The sequence below is a fragment of the Merops nubicus genome, unplaced genomic scaffold, assembly GCF_000691845.1.
Source record: "Merops nubicus isolate BGI_N331 unplaced genomic scaffold, ASM69184v1 scaffold25923, whole genome shotgun sequence".
In the NCBI taxonomy this organism is placed as follows: domain Eukaryota; kingdom Metazoa; phylum Chordata; class Aves; order Coraciiformes; family Meropidae; genus Merops; species Merops nubicus.
Genome location: NW_008599984.1, coordinates 5,195 through 22,897, shown reverse-complemented (window position 1 = coordinate 22,897; position 17,703 = coordinate 5,195). Strand labels below are relative to the sequence as shown.

The 17,703-nt window shown below is 39.9% G+C and overlaps 2 protein-coding genes across 2 annotated transcripts in view; one reads left to right on the top strand and one right to left on the bottom strand.

Annotated features, from left to right (window-relative positions):
- IDUA (iduronidase, alpha-L-) overlaps positions 1-17,703 on the bottom strand; it is a 39,689-nt gene that overhangs the window by 18,932 nt on the left and 3,054 nt on the right. The gene's annotated exons all lie outside the window — the stretch shown is intronic.
- Positions 12,309-14,912, top strand: SLC26A1 (solute carrier family 26 (anion exchanger), member 1). Its single transcript, XM_008937581.1, has 2 exons — positions 12,309-12,902; positions 13,392-14,912. Exons 1-2 carry the CDS (start codon positions 12,309-12,311, stop codon positions 14,910-14,912), a joined length of 2,115 nt encoding a protein of 704 aa, XP_008935829.1.

Below are 17,703 nucleotides of genomic sequence, written 5' to 3'. Positions count from 1 at the left end.
GCCTGCTAGAGGACACCTTTCTTTCTGACTGAGTTTGACCTGTGGAGGTCTTTTCCTCCTGCATAACATATGGCTACAAGTAAAATGTTTGCTGTGGTTTTGTGCTGTGCATGATGATAGAATTACAAATAACGTCACCTGTAAGCAAAAGTTGTGGAAAGAGGGGGCAGGGAGACTAAATCCATACAGAAGATTAGAGGATGAGTTTTCAGATGCATAAGGAAAAGGAATGATGACCAAGTGATAAAACTAGCTTGCCTCAAGCACAAAACTCCTTTTGGCATCACCCAGGAAAGCTGTCACTGAACTTTTCTTTCCCAGCAGCGGCAGCAGAACTGTTCTCTGTATGCATCCAGCATTCTAATTCAAGCACCAAGCTTAATACTGCACCTTCCGTCATGAGTCTCCATAGTACATATTTGACTTACTGGTTTCATTTCACAATACTGTTATTATCACTCCTTCACTTCACATCTTTATCTTCTGCTTATTCTCCCTCTGTTCTCTTTCCTATTGGCTGTATGTGGAAACATTGTCCAAATGTATGTGAATCCAACTGTAGCACACGACATAGCTTATTTACTGTTGTGTAATACCACAGCCCTCCCTGTTGCCAAACACGCAACAAGAAACACACTCAGTTCTGCTTCATTTGGTCTGCTTTGTATGTCTTGCAATCACTCAGGTTGCTCATTGGTTGCACTCACGTGCTGTAACGTTGCATTAATGCAGAGTGTGCGGCTTTTGTCAGGGGTTTAAAACATTTTCCATCTTATAGCTCTCAAAACTTGTTTCCACTTGGTAGGATCTCTATTGAGTAGCATGTAATGGGACAACACACAAACCATTTAAGAAAAGAAAAACATGGGCTATATACTGAAGGTGTGAAGATTTGCAGCTAGATCTACTTGCATGGCAGATGTACTTTCAAGCCTGTCTTTCTATATCAGCCCTTGTTTGCCCACAGGCAATTGTCTAATCTGAATATATCACTTATTTTCAAAGTGAAACATAGAAGAGGTCTACACTAAATTATATATTGAGTTAATTTCCTAATTTACTGATATTTTACAACTTATGATGGTGAAAAGGCACAATGAATATGTCATGCACTGTCTTGCTCTTAATCATGCAGGATTTTTGTGCTGAGTGGTTTCTGAACGCTTCAGAACAGACAAATGAGCACTATAACCCAATCTGGAAAGAGCAACTCTCTAACTGGCATCCCGGTGTCTGCTCCTGGCTTTTGAACGTAAAATGTAGCAAAACCTCTGACAACTAAGAACGTAAAAGTAACCAATTACATCTATAGACAGTTTTCAATGACATGCAAACCTACACCTTTCTCCAAACTGAGAGCTGACAATTCTATTCTGAACCTGGTTTTGTCATTACAATTTAGGTTAGTGATGTATTATTAAATATAGCAGTGATAGCTCTGCTACTCCATGGTCTTCATATTCGTGTGTAACCCTTTTTTTCTTTTCTTCCCCCATTCCAAACAACCTCCACTAATGTAAAAAACTACCTCCATTTTCAGTATAAACGTTCATTATATTCTGTGCTTATGAGGCATGAAAATATACTTCACAATGCAGCAAGAAAACTGAGCTTGAATATCCAGTTAAGATCACTCTTGAATGCAAGGGGTGGGTGAAGAAGCTTGAGTATTCCTGAGCGACTATCCTCGCTACAGCAAATTTGCCTCTAAGATTTACAAATATCAGTAGTAAAGTTCATCCTAAACCCATCAATGAGCAGGCTTTGGTTCCACAGTTCTGGCTGTTTAAGGATGAAACAACAGGCAGGTTTTTTTAAGACAAGCTTAGACGTATTACATTCAATGGCAGTATATAAAGACTTCCTAGACACAAAATTTATTAACCAAGCCCTCTCCACAATGTATTTTAATAAAAGTCCTTCTCCAAAGAACACAACTCCATTAATGACCATGGACAGATCAACATTGTGCAAGCATAGTTCCACACATTGCCTATCCTAATCCCAGTCTTAGAGTATTTTTTTGTCTAACTGAAGTAAGTTTACAAAACCTCTGAAACTGTTAAAGCTAAGTCATTACTGCAATCCTGTTTGATTTCCATGTAGTGCAATGGGTTCTGTTAGAATAGCAGGGATGAGTAAGAAGGCAGATTACCAACTCCTGTAATGTAATGATTTTAGGCTTATCTTCTACCTGTGATTACACTCTATAGGGCAAAGATTTTTTTCCAGTGCTACTATTTATTTATGTTATCTCACTGTAAACACCATTGGAGGAATATCATTGGCCAGAGTCAAACCGTATCATCACAGAATTTCTAATCTACTCTTGCAGAAAGCTGTGCTCCTGAGGAACTGTGCTACCGTGTGCTGATAAGAAATCTATTGTTGCACTCCTGAAGTTACTTTGTGCCTTTGGTAAGTGCTATCAACTGAGTCTGTAGTGGGAATCAGGAGGGATGCATTGTAAAGGATGGTCTTTCTCACTTTTGAATGTATACATTTACACTGAACTTTGCAGGTCTGAAGAGTTTCTCCTGCAGCAGGGACAACAAAAGATTTTATTGTTTTAAAAAAGCTAATCAATAAAATGTCTCTCCCCTCCCATATAGAAATAGTTTTCAGCTGCACTAGACACTTTCAACAAGTAGAGAAAGAATGTTAGGTGTAGCACACAAAGGTTCTTAAAAGTGTGGATGCTTATTTTAGTGCTCCCACATTTCCTATTAAAGACCAACCAAATGTGTGCTTTTTAGGTAGATCACCTGGTCACTATGGTATAAAGGTAAACTGTAGACTAACTGAGGCTTGATGGCATTTTAAATAATGCAGACATTAAGCTTAAGTATTTTTTGTAATTCACTGAATTTATGAACTTCAAACTCTTCCCCAGAAGAACAAGGCTATTATGTTTGCACTTTGTACTTTTGAATATTTGATGTCATTGATTGTAGCCACGTAAACAAACACTTTTAACTATGATTCTATGATTAAACCTTCCCTGTATGACTAATTTAGCATTATTTAAGTGGATAATTAGGTTACTTAGATATGAACTGAATGTAGTAATGTCATGAATTGTTCTGAAATTCCCAAGTAAATGTGTCAACAGTGTCAGATATATTTTATCTCTTCAATAAAAGTCCTCAAGTAGATTTTGCTTTTAACCTTTTGCAGTTCTGAATCCGGTTAATTATAGGCATCTCTTCATAAGCATAAATAGTAAGTCACACAAAGGAAAATCATCCGTAAACTCTCACTCACTGGTCAATGATCACCTTTTTTTGAAAAATATAGTTTCTGTTCTTAAAGACAGGTGTTTTATTGCAGCATGTCTTTTAGTTATTTTGGCGGATTACAACTGTTTCTTAACACACAGTTGAGCATTTGGCACGGAAAGGCAGGCCCTTTCAAACTCAGTCCTGCTTTGTGAGTGCCAGTCCAGCTCAGACAGGATGTCAGGAGCCGCCCACTCAGAATTATCGTTGGACTCAAATCTTGATGAACGGCTTCATGCTATGGAGTGTGAACTGGCACTTCCATAATTAAAAAACTGATGAACCTTCTGCTGTATGTAACTTCTGTATGTTCAGTAAAGCCAAACAACAATTTCTTCAAAACTAGATTATTTCACAGCTGCTAGAGACAGAGTAAGAGACTGCTTCATTTTGTCACTTCTTTCCCCACATACACACATTGTCCAGTCCAGAGATACTTAGCCTCACTTGAATGGTGCTGTGCCTAAACAGTGTTCACATCTTTTAGACTAATAATTTGAAACTCCTTTTTTTTTGAAATATGAGAAAGTATTCTTTTTAGGCTAGCTTGAGGAAAAACAAAAGTCATGATCGGTTCTGTATGGTAGGGGTCAGGTGACAACCTAAACATCCTGTAGTATTCTTAGGAGTCTGACATTGGGAAAAGTGCTGTTGGAGGGGAATGCAAAGTCTCTCTAAATAAAATTGTAAGTGGGGCAAATCCAACTATTCTGCAAATTCCAGGATTGTAAATAGTAGAAGTTTCCAAATACTGGAAGTATGTCGTAAAGGAGAACAGCGTAGGCAAGCTTACTTTGGTCCTGAAGCAGATGGCATGTACCATGTGAGGTCACTAGAGAAGATGACTCTTGGTTATAAGAATTATGTACTAAAATGTATGAAAGGGCAAATTTGAGGTTAAGTCACTTTATCTTCAAGAAAGAAATACCACAGGCCCAGAAAGAAACTAACAGAAGCAATAAAGCCATTTTCCATTCTGTGAGGCACAAGACCAATGAGACACTACCCTACTGCCACTAGTGTGCAAATTCATCATGCAGGTTAAGCACACGACTGCTTCCGCTTTATTCTAAGAGCTACCTTGGGAATTGCAAAGGGTCAGGAATGCTTGACAAGACTTTCTACAGGAATGGGGCAAGAAAGAAGCTTTTACTAAGACTTAAATGACCACCTGTAGCTTTTGGGATTACAATGTCACAACTACTGTCACCAAGCTTGAGTTCTTAGTAAAAGCCAATAGTTTCAAGAATCCAGGACTAGTTTACCATCGCTTGTGCTTCCCTTTCTGCTACACCCTCACACTGGTGTTTTGACTTTTCATTTCCATAATGTTCAGGTTTTACTTTTATTTTTAAAGAGCAGCAATGTTCAGGTTTTATTTTTATTTTTAAAGAGCAGAAAACAACTTTTTTTTTTTTTTTCTGGGATAAAAGGCAATGATGGAACCTGTCCCTCTGCAGACATGCTTGTGCACTGTACCATCCTGCAAGCACTCCTGCTGGCAGAGAAGAATCATGGAATCATAGAATGTTTGGGTTGGAACAGACCTCTAAATGTCATCTAGTCCAACCCTCCGCAATAAGCAGGGACATCTCCAACTAGGTCAAGCTGCACAGAGACTCACTGAGTCTGACCTTGAATGTCTCCAGGGATGGAGCCTCCACCACCTCTCTGGGCAACCTATTCCAGTGGTCTATCACCCTCATATAAAGGAACCATGGCTATGTTTGTTCATCCAGTAACACAGCCGTTTTCAGGCCTTGCACCTCCCACCTCAGATTCTTACTGCACGCACGTTTGTGTTCTTCCTTGGCAGAGAAACATGCACGTCTCCTCAACCTTTAGCTTGTAGGCCAACTGAATGCAGTTCCTGTGAGGCCTGGCCTTGTGCCCCATCTGTTAATCTACACTGGATATTCTTACTGCTCAGTAACCACTAAACACTACCTATCACCTCTGTAGAGAGGAAGAGACGCAGGATCATTTGCCGTTTAGATAGGCCTGCACCTATCCGAAGAGCTGAGGTAACCGAGAGGTGACTTGGTCACTTACACACCCCACAAAGAACGAGCAGACAGTCTTCGTCCTGCTGATCCGCCTACACTTTGCAGTCTTCGGTTTACACAGCAGCAACAGAGATCTTGTGATCTGAATGCGCTGACGTGTAGGAATGGAACTCTGACCCCCAGCAGTTCCATCCTAGGCACCGAGCAGAACAGTCCTTGCTCCAGCCCGCAAAAAGCACGGATCTCAGGCAAGACTGCAGTTCTAGTCTTACAGCCTGGATATGTAAAATCCAAAGCTAATGCTGTATGAGGATGCATACACCAGATCAAATCTCAGGTGAGAAGAAGCTTCAAAGTTCAGAGATGTGTTAGCCTGAACTCAGCATAATTTTTGGATCAGCGTTAGTTAGTTAATTAATAATCTTACGCATTATTGAAACTCAACTCCTCAGTGAGTGCTGCATATATATACCCAAGTTTTCAGAGCAGTACAACTGACAGCACACTACCAAGCAGGAAGCTCAAGATTCCCTAACTGCCTATTCTTCCCTTGAGGAATATTTGGCTAATAATTACCCTTTATGCAAATAGAACAATGCCTGACTGAAGACTTTCATTCATTCCAACGTGCAAAAGCAGAGCTGAACATTCCTGCCAAAAAAGCTATCCAGGTAAGAGATCTGCCTCCCCTCTCACACCTCTGAACTCAGGTTTTATTTGCTCTTTGCCTGTTTTGAAAGGTGCTAAACTGTCTCTTTTCAGCTATTTCTCACACTGGTGTGGCTTTTTAAATTCTTCATTATTCTATTCTTCATAAATATTGCTTATAAGGTAGATACTGGACACCGGTTTGTAAAGCACGTAGTTGGCTGCAATTCATACGGAAGTAATCTTTCCTGAAAACCCTGGTCTAAGAGTTCAAGATCAGTCATTTGGCTAGTTTGTCATTTGTACTTAAGAAGAATGGCCTGTAAGAAACTTATATGGTTCTCAAAGTATTAAATTATTACCAAAACTGACCATTTTCTTTGTGACTGAATATGAAAAGAGGGTTTCCAAAATATTGTCCTCGTTGCTTGTAGTAAACCCAAGATACCAGGGAAGGCAACATGAAAAATATGAGAATGGGCTCTCTGTTTTTCTCTACCGTAGCTTAATGTGACTAAACAAAGTCCAGCGAAACCACCAGGCAGAAAACAGAGCTTAGTGTTTAGCTTTATGACTGATGATTAAGGTCTTGGAAAGCTGTCTTGAAAGATTTTTTTTAAAAAACAGACTTTTACTTTGGACAAGCTACTTTTCCAAAAGCAAGAAGTCTGAATTTTAGCAATGTTCTTTGACCTCACAGAAAATATCTTTCAGTGGCCATGCCCTAGGACTCTTCAGAAGAAAAACACTGTCTTGGCTTTGAGTACATGCCAATATTTTAACCAGCATGTTCTGGAACCCCTGAACAAAACCACTCCCTGGACAACTCGTGATTACTTGGTAATTTATTTCCAAGGTCTGATTATTCTCAAGGCTGATGTGATGGGACAGCCTTAACAAGTGCTGCTGGCTGACTGTGAGTTCTCTTGTAGCCTGTTAATCACCTCTGGCACTGCTACGTGTCAGTGGCTCTCGGTTTATTCACTGGGGCACTGGCGAATCCTTCCCGTGAATTGAATCACAGCTGCTGCTGAATGCAGGCATTTGACAAAGAGCCTAACTTGCTTTGGAAATCCTAAATCAATTTATTGCTGGAAGTAGAAGTTGTGAATTGGAGATTTTAATTAGAAGTGCACTAATCTAAAAGACTGTTTGACTCTCAGAATAACTCCTTAGTATAGCAGTGCTAATTTGTAGAGGACTTAGACTAATGTTCTGGCTTTCCTTACTCCTAGAGAGCAATAAACTGCAATACTTTTTCCCGTGTCTCTTTTGGATTAGCACAACATTGAAACTCAACAGAAAAATGTTTTGAAATAACAGTATTTTGCCCAGCTAAAGTAAAAAAACTAACAGAGCCCATCAGGTTTTGCATGATTTTCCTAAAAATCACTGTGATGTTCTTTGCCTATAGCCTGGAAGCTTGCTAGGCCAGTGTTTAAATAATGAGGTTTGGTTGCTGGCACCTTGCTTAAGTCTGCTTCCAAGTACATCTAGGTCCTGGTGCTCTAAGTACAATAGCTTATGCAAGACAAAGAAACATTCATTTTGTTTTGTCATTTGATCCTTTTTAAAACTCATAGGTTCTGTTGACACTTATAAGTAACTCCACACAAAAAAAAAGCAGATTAATAAATCAAAGCAGCAGCTGCTGAAGCGGTGTTGTATTATATGCATTTCAGGGGACTTTATTTCAGGTCCCACGGACTAAATGTTCCCACTGCACCTGTTCAAATTTGTTCAAAGTACTAATTACTAGCTTGGGTTTTTATGCCACCATAAGGGGTCAGAATGCACTGGGGCAGAGCTTCTGGGTGCTTTCCTACGGAAAAAGCTTAGTTTGCAAGCATAACACACCTCTGTACATTGAATCTATGAGGCTAAGCAGAGATTTGTTAAAAAGCTGTGCTAATGCTCAAAACCAGAACAGCAACATAGTCATAGCCACTAGAGACCAAGAGAGGTTTCTTACAGGCAGAAAAGGTTGCTGATACAAAAGATGAGTAACACGAACAGTTTAACCCAATGCCTAAAAGTGTTTTAAGTCAAATGCTTAGCTAAACTCATGCTTTTCTGTGATTTATGCAAGATAAATACAACGACACTTCAGATAATAAATACAAAACCTGCTATAGCCACATTGGATTTTAGCTGATTTTTCTTAGTTCTGTAACAGAAAAAAAATGTATAAAGGGCTCTATCCTAACTGATACTTGCAATCAGTATTTCAGGAAACAGAGTGATTCTAGTACAGAGTTGTGATATGCTGTCTGACTTCTATCCAAAGTACCACACTTAAGAGATCTCCTTAGCTTAGAGAGGCAGGCTCACCTTGCATATTCCCTGCTGGGCTTTCTAGAGATACAGCTTCAGATTTTCTGGTGGACAGTCAGGATGGGGAGACAAAAGGATGCATCAGAATACAGTTTTTTTGCTTGCCAAGGAATCTAGATGGAGAAATCCCACTGAACATGTTGTGATGAATGCTTCCTCCCCTGCAGAGAGAATTTGCCAGGTCAGTGGCATGGTGAAAAGAAAGGAAGAAAGGTGGGACTAAGGCCAGTTGAAAAGTTGGCAGTTTGTTTGGCTTGAATGGTTCTTTGCTTTGTTTCTCTTTTTCACAAGACAAACTGAGTCACTGAATTTAATCTGAAAGAATGAGTGGTTTCCTGCTCAAGCAGGAAAAAAAAAAAAAAAAGCTTTTGCTGATATGGTCAAGGGCAACTTGAAAAAACTTAACTGTGAAGATTCCAAGTATCAAAATACAATTTCAAATAACCAAGAGTAATGTTCATTGTAATGATACAGATGACACAAATGTATATGAATGTGTATGCAAGTAACTTTCACTTGTGTTAAACATTTGAGAATGCTCCAACACAAAAGTCAAATGCAATGGATAGACACATCCTACGCTATGCACTGCTTCATCTGGGCATCCCTGATAATAACAGCTCTTCCAGCAAGTGATGGGAAGGCTTCACTTGAAAAAATTGTAAACGTTACGTTCTGTGAAGCAACATGTGGTGAGGGGGAGACTGAAATAGGAGTTGTCCCTTTTCTTATAAGCCACTTGGTATAGGCTGAGCTGAACATGGGTCAGTTTGGTGAACCAGTAAAGGAATCTATTTACTGATACCCACAGGGCTCCTGAACATCCTTTTTGGTACTTGCTGTGGCTTTCTAAAAGCAACAACTAAACTCTAAACATTAACAGTTTCTGAAAAACAACTCATTTTAGAGCTGAGTGTTTTACAGCTAGCAGGTGTATTTGACATGGATTCTGAAAATATATCTCACAGAATAAATGGTTATTTACAGGAAGGAAAGCCTCATTTTTAGGAGAAAAGAGAACTGAAGAATATTACTTCCTGTCAGCGTTTGCCTGTGTTTCAGCTTGAATGCATTTATTCCACTAGGAAGAGTTTTTTGATCTTTTAAATGAATCAAAACTGCTGAAAAGACACATGCCTTATCATACTAGCTTTTTTTTTTTGTTGTTAGCTTTCACAAAAAGTTATTATTCTAATTATCCAGTAAGGCAGTACAGCTGATATATATTACTAAATTATCATTCATGCAAAAGATCTTTTAACAGATGCCCAGATAAACTACATTCCAATTATCTTGTGTATTAAAAACTATTATCATCGCTCAGGAAGCTGCACAAACAATGCATATGTGTGAATTTCAATGCTTTTTTTTTTTTCTAAATACAAATCTACTTCTAAGTAAATTGTGTGAGTTTAGAGAGAAGCAGACACTGTACAGTTAAATATATGAGCCTAGTGTACAGAAGCCGATGCAATCTTTTTTATGTAGCCTATCAAAAGCACTCATTGGCTATTGAACAGCCCACTACCTTTTAAGTATGTAGAACAAGGGCACTGTATTTATTTCTTGGCTGTCTGTACTCACTTGGCTGTAAGAAGTGGGTAGCATTCGAGCAGGACTTGCTGTCCTCCTGCACAAGCCTCTCGTTCTCCAAACTAATTTAGGTAAAACAGGAAATGCTGGGGTTTTGCACCTTGAAAATCAGCATCTTTATTACAGTTGCTAGCATTCTGTGTTGGGCAAACTTTACTCATACGCTCTGAAGCATTTCTCTTGGTGCTGAAACTTCCTTTATCTTTGCTCTCCCTTTGCATTCTAAGAAAGACAAGATCCAACCTATTTCCTGTCCAAGCAGATCTTGCCTAGCACACCCACACAGTACATTAGAGCCTGATGCAAACTGGGCATTAGTGATAAAAAATAGCCATCAATCTTTCTAAATAATCAAACTGCAATTAGTTTTCCCTTATGGTGGAAATAAATTTACTTACAAACCTAAAGAAACTTATACAGTGGGAGCTAAAAGCTATGTCATGTCATGACAATGGACAGAAATCTACTGATATTTTGAAATATATTTAGAGTACTATGCACATAATTTTCAACTTGGACAACCAGCTTACACATCTCTAGCAAGAATGTCTTTTTTGCCTTTTACCAAATTATGAACAACATACTTGTAACAAATATCCTGTTCCAAGTTGTGATTATATATTGCATGGCCTTAGAAACTAAAGCAATACCTCTGAATTTGTTAAAAGACTTTTCCACTAGTTACAGATATGCATTTTCTTACTATTTGCAAACTGCTGGCAAAAAATATTTGTTTAAAACTTGAAAAAAATTTCTAAGCAGGATAGCCACTCCACTGTTTGGACTGCTACAGATCCAAAGCTTACAGGGTGTTTTGCTTATCAGTTATGCTTCCAGTTGGACTCATAAACCCTTTGGTTCTTCTCAGCCTGGAATTCTATACTTGAACTGGGTGTTATGGAACATTAACACAGCAAAATACTCTTCTTAAAAAAAAAAAAAAAGGCATTACATTTACGCAGATGATGAAATCTGTCACTACAGTCTTCATTTAACTGTTAAAATCATTAAAATATAATAACAGAATACTGTGCCACTGACTGTACTTGAAGTTTTAGGGAAAAAAATGGCTTCTGTCTCTAGACACTGAAAGAGAAAAGAAACAGCTTTTACTTGTAAGTGAGGACAAGCTTTTACCTTATATTGCACTGTCACACCTGGCACCACAGAACTTTGCTGCAGAGAACCTGGGTGCTTATGACACTGGGAGAGGCTAGACTTGAGAAGTCGTTCTGTCCTGGAGATTCTGGTCACCTACTCTTGGAAGTATTTTCTTTCTTTCCACTGCAAAGTAGAAGACAAGATTTGCCACTTGGCATAGTCTATTTAACATTTTACACCTTCCTGCTCCTGTTTTTATTTTTACACTGTTTAAGGTTTAGTTGCAGTTTATACTGTTTTGCCTGTTCATCATGTCCCCACTTATTCCCAAAGCATTTCTGAATGTATTAAGCTAATTTCAACTTAACTTTACAACTGAGTAAAAATGCAGAGACCGAGTTCAGTGAGAATATGAGTTCACAGAGGCAAGAGACACCAAAAGCACCTCCATCTGGAGAACACAAGTTTTCCCAGTCTTTATATATCAGAAAAATTGACATGCAGAAGGACCACAGAAAACACTGCTGTGTTTGTTCTGCCACCCACAGAGTTACTTGTTGTATCTCACTCCCTGGAGAGCAAAGTTAGGCTAACTAGAGGTTTAAACCCGAAAATTCTAACAAGTAGCACGCTTCTGAGACAGTAACAGGTTCCATGACAATGCATGGTCCATATATGGTCAAAGTGGTATTTGTGTGGAGATGGTTATTAACTAATGGAAGCTGCACATCGTAACAATCTACAATTCAAAAGGTTTATGCTATATGGTAGCTTCTAAAAGCCCATCAATAGTTTGTGTACCAATTTTTTCATAAGACTAAACTGCAGGTCTCCAGAAAACTATTTGCAAAACTTTTCTCCTGTGAGTTGAGGACAGCTGCAGTGATAGATCACTATACCACATGTCAGTTCCACACCAATGACTACAAGATGCACTATTAGAAAGACCACAGCCCATCTCACTAGTGTATGTGTATTTCACACCACATCAAGTGTTGCCTCTGATCACAGAGACCTCTATGATGGAGGATTTGGAAGAGCTGAAGGAATACTTGTTGTACAAAGACATGACTAATTTAACTCCATTTCTCCTTAGTAAAACAAACTGATTTCAACTGAATGGACTCTTAAATGAAAGGGCTCAATCTGCAGATTTATTTCTTAGTGTTAGGTGTCAGTGGGGCCCCACGGTGGTGCTCTTGTTTGGATGATACTTCCTTAAAAGCACAGTCAGGTGACAAAAATTACGGTCTTAAGCATCTGTGCTAAAAATAACTTCATGAACTGCAACCTAACAGCCATTTGCTTCACACTGCAGGAACAGACACATGAAGTAAACACTGAGACAATGGAAAGACCACTTGAGGCTACCAGGATGGAAAACAGCACTTCTTCCTGCATTCTTATGGAAAGAAAGACTCGTATCAAGATTAACAGGAAAGAAGTCATGCTAGCTAAGATGAGGAATAGCTGCTCCTGCACCCCAAAGAAGCTGAAGAACTTTGTCATGGACTTCCTTCCTGTTTTACGATGGCTTCCCAAATACCAGTACAAAGAGTACATTTGGGGAGACATTATGTCTGGGTTAGTGATTGGGATCATTTTGGTGCCGCAAGCGATCGCATACTCGCTGCTGGCAGGCCTGAAGCCCATTTACAGTCTTTACACTTCATTCTTTGCCAACATCATCTATTTCTTAATGGGCACTTCTCGTCATGTCTCAGTTGGCATTTTCAGCTTGATAAGCTTGATGGTAGGACAAGTTGTGGACCGAGAACTTGTGTTGGCTGGGTTTGACTTGAATGATGATGCCCCTCCAGTCTTGCAGAATGACAGTCAGTCCAACACAACTGCCTTCAACCTTACAATTGCAGGGATTTTTTTTGAATGCTACGCTATAGGCATTGCTACAGCTTTGACATTTGTGGCTGGAGTCTATCAGGTAAGTGGTTACTGACACCCAGAGGCAAGATACGAAGCTATTAAAGCTTCTCTTTACAGTTCCTTAGCTGTTCTCGTTACAGTTTAGTTTATAAAGCAATGGCAGTAAGTCCTAAATTTATTTACTTAAAGACAGGAAAAAAGAAATTTTTCTTTAGTATAACAGCAGGATTTTTGGATCTACTGCTCTTTGAATGGGAGATAAAACACAGACACGCCCCTTCACTGGAGTCACTTCAGACTGGTGTTTGATGGACTCTGTCTAACACTTCTCATTCACCCCTTGGGTTTGTAGTATCCCACAACAGTAAAAGGAATCACGTGTTTTAAAAGTGGACTGGAAACATCAAACAATAATTCCTGTTTTAAGATTCAAATAGCCAAATGATATCTGCCTCCAGCTAGTTCTCTCCCACTTGTACTTAATTATTTGCAGCAACATTAAAGGCTTATCTTTTTTCTTTTTTTTTTTTTTCCCCCGTCTCCTCAGGTTCTAATGGGAATCTTTCGCCTGGGTTTTGTATCTATGTACCTATCTGAGTCCGTGCTAGATGGCTTTGCAACTGGTGCTTCTTTAACCATTTTAACAGCTCAAGTGAAGTATCTGATTGGAATAAAAATACCACGTAGCCAAGGGCACGGGATGCTTGTTATTACTTGGATTAACATTCTACGGAACATTCCTCAGGCCAACCTTTGTGACGTCATCACAAGTGCCATTTGTATCGTGGTGCTTGTCACTGCTAAGGAACTGGGAGACCGGTATAAACACAAGCTGAAGTTTCCTCTTCCCACAGAGCTGGTAGTGATTGTTGTGGCAACACTGGTGTCCCACTACGGGAAACTGAATGAAGTGTATGCCTCCAGTGTTTCCGGAGCTATTCCAACAGGATTTATTCCCCCTAAGGTACCACATTTCAATTTAATGCTCCGAGTCGCTGTAGATGCTTTGCCTCTTGCCATAGTCAGCTTTGTCTTCACTGTATCCCTTTCTGAAATGTGTGCAAAGAAGTACGCTTACACCATCCGAGCCAATCAGGAAATGTTTGCTGTGGGGTTCTGCAACATCATTCCTTCTTTCTTCCACTCTTTTGCCACCAGCGCAGCTCTAGCAAAAACACTCGTCAAAACCTCTACAGGCTGCCAGACCCAAGTCTCCGGAGTCATCAGTGCAATGGTGGTTTTGCTAGTGCTGCTCTTCTTGGCACCTCTCTTCTACTCCTTGCAGAAGTGTGTCCTGGCTTGTATCATCATTGTCAGCCTCCGGGGAGCCCTGAGGAAGTTTCGCGATGTGCCAGCACGGTACCATGTGAATAAGGTGGACACACTGGTTTGGGTCGTTACCATGTTTGCCTCTGCCTTGATCAGCACAGAAGTAGGGCTGTTGGTTGGCATTGTTTTCTCCATGTTATGCATCGTTGTTCGGACACAGAGGCCACGGACGGCCCTGCTTGGTCAGATCCAAGGTACCAGCTTTTATGAGGATGACTTAGAATATGAGAATCTCTCTTCTGTTCCAAAAGTCAAAATATTTCGTTTTGAGGCCCCACTTTACTATGCAAATAGAAACTACTTCCTGAAGTCTTTGTACAGATTGACTAACTTAGATCCTAACCTAGAAGCTGCCAGAAGGAAGAAATATGAGAAGAAGGAAAAGCAGCATCTGAAAAAGGGAGATCAAACAGCTGCTAATGGACTGGGCATTGGAGAAAACACTCTGCAGTTAGTTCCTAAGCAAATTGATTTCCAAGCCCTTGTCATAGATTGCTCTTCCATCTCATTTTTGGACACCACTGGAGTTAATACTCTAAAGGAAATCCTGAAAGACTACAAGGACTTCAACATTTCTGTTCTCCTGGCCTGCTGCAATCCCTCAGTGATAGACTCTCTGAAAAGAGGAGGTTACTTTGGGAAAGATTTTGGAAGTATGCAGGAAATGCTGTTCTACAGTATACACAATGCTGTGCAGTTTGCAAACGACCAAAAGCTTCCAGCAGATTGTGCAGTTTAATCCTGTATCTTCCTTGACAATTCACTACAAAAGTGACAGATGGGGATAGACATTTTGTCATAATTAAATTACCAGACACACTGTTGACTGTGTACAGCACTGGACCTACAAGCCACTCTCCTCTCAAGCGGTCTGCTGTTTCTTGGATGTCACACAGAACAGCCACAGGGGACGCAGTCCATGACCAGGATGGAACAGGTTGGATTATTACCTGGAACCTGTTGGATCATTACCTGCACTTTCACTTTAAAATGTAAGTGATGTGCAATAAGGCAGCTTGGGACTGACTTTCCACTAGTGCCATGATCATGAATGAAGCGATATACTCCATAAGACTGTTGCACTGGAAAGTCTGCCCAGTGTCAGCTGACTCTCCCAGTGGTTTAATGGCTGGCTTGTGTTAAAAGGACTAAGCCATCCCCATGAAAATAAAATCAATGATGTGGCATCTTGAACACAGTTTAAATTCTGGCTTGCAAGGCCCTGCCCCTTTCATCAGTCTAGGTATGCTCCTAAACAACTTCCACTGATAACGTACAAATAAAATGTATAAAATACCATGGAATGTACCATGTCTTTTCCACCGTGATCCCACAGCCTTAATGACATAACCTGCCACAGAAGAAGAATCATGATCCAGCAGAAGTTCCTCTCAAAGCCAAAACTTCCAAAAATTACTGCTGGAGTCACCTGTGTTATTTGCTGTAGTAATTAGATACTGAAGGTTGTAATACCCTTAATGATGCTGGAATAAATACAACTGAAGCACAATTTTGTAACTATTAGAAGGAAAAACGGGATTAAGAGAAGCGAATGGCTTTAACTGGCAAGTCACACAGTCACCCAGGTAGTTGTACCATTCTGTAAAAATCAGTTGCCTCTGGTGTGCCGATACAACTCCCATTCACAGACACATAAGGGCCATCAAACATGTAGCCTCAGAACTGTGTAGCAGCAAAGCATGTTCTTCCTACAGCCAACTGCTGGGGTGCAAGGAGAAAGGGGAGAAAAGAGGGTAAGGTGTGAAGGCAAATCTGCGACCTGTCTAGAAGGGTAGCCATGGGCCAGTCAGAACTGCCTGGCTGGCTTTCTCTGATACAATGCTAATGAAGCTTTAGAGTACTATTTGGCCCATACCTGGGCCAAATAAAAGGAGAAACATTTTGTGAGCCATGTATCCACACGGAAAAATTCCACCACAGTTTGTACATCCTACAGACATTTTGGATATCATACTATTCGTTGAATTGAGGTCCTCCAAACAACTTTTTACAGGGCTGGGTTACCTTCTATAATAATTTGCATTAACTGCTATTCATTTTGCTTTATGTGAAATGATACCTCCAGTCAGCTGTGTTGTAATACATGCGTACTCTCTCTTTACAAATAAGCATAGATTTAGATTTTGGTTGTAACACAGTTAATACTCAGTGTTCTGGCCCATAGCATTGGCAGAATATCCTGTCTCATACTCAAGTTTACAATTACCTAAAATTACCTGAAATTGCATGAAAGGTAGGACAGCTGCCTTACCTTGCTCTCCTTACTCATGGCTAGTTCATATATAGCACCAAGCATTGAAGGAAACCCTATCACAGCTGTGCCTCTAAAATCAGCAGTCTCTAGAAATAGGTTCTATGTATGTAGAAGCCATTCCTCTGCTGTGCTATTTTAAAAAAAAAAAGAAGCCACAATCAGGTCAACACATCATGTGACTTGCTTATTTCAACTTTTCAGGTCACTGAATGAAAGAACACTCAAACTGAGGTTCTCCAGGTGCCCCAGAGCCTGTCTGGCTCTCAAAAATATTTTGTTAAAGGAAAAGCAGTGCATTCCCAAAAGACAAAGTAAAAAATGTCTACACGGGGATTGAGAATAGCACAATACTAGGTAAGTGACTCGATGCTGACATTTTCATGCAGTCATTATAGACAAGTGTTATCAGCTCTACACTGTTAGTACTGCCAGAGCAGTAGAACCTGACAGAAGTGTCCATCAAGAGATTAGAGGATTGGCCACCGGCAGCATTTTCCGGTCATAAAGCAATTTAACTACATTATTCTTTAAACTGCTGACTTGGTGTGATTAGCTTCTCTCTGTCACAAAAGCAAACGGGCAGAGCCCAAGGACAAAGTATTTCTTTGTGTCTGCTGTTGCAACCATTCTTCAATCAGGGAGTATCTTTTAAGGTCCTGACAGGGCCTATCATGAGGAAGTGGTTTTAGAGGATTTACTGCCAGACAATATCAACGTAGACACTCTTGGGCTGTTACGTCAAAGCAGGCTGTGACTGGAAGTCAAAGAAAATTGTGTCAGTACAAAAGAACACACATCCTAGTAATCTTGACTTCTTTTACCCTTATGGGTCAAGACACCAACCTAGAACATAAAGGAAAAAAAATGCAAAACCACATTTATCTCCAGATTAATCTCATTTTGAAAGGGAAAAAAACCAAACCAAAACAAAACAAAAAGTGATTCTTCTGGAAGGCAAATCCTTGGAACAGTCTCTTTAGAAAAACGAAGAGAGGCTGCCCTTCTCTTACCCACCAGGCTGAGAAATTAAAGAGTCAGAAGCCTCTTTTCCATCACATTTATTGTAAGAATGGCACCAAAGGATACCTAAGCAAAGAAACTTAGCCATACCTAAGAGGCAAGGTAAGCTTTAAGACTTCACTAGGAAGAAACTATTGACCAGAAGAAACCATGAGAACAATTTTCTGTTCCAGTTTCATTGGCAGAGCTGAGTCACAATCAAGTTGTTACGGACAACATTAAACATAGCAGGGAA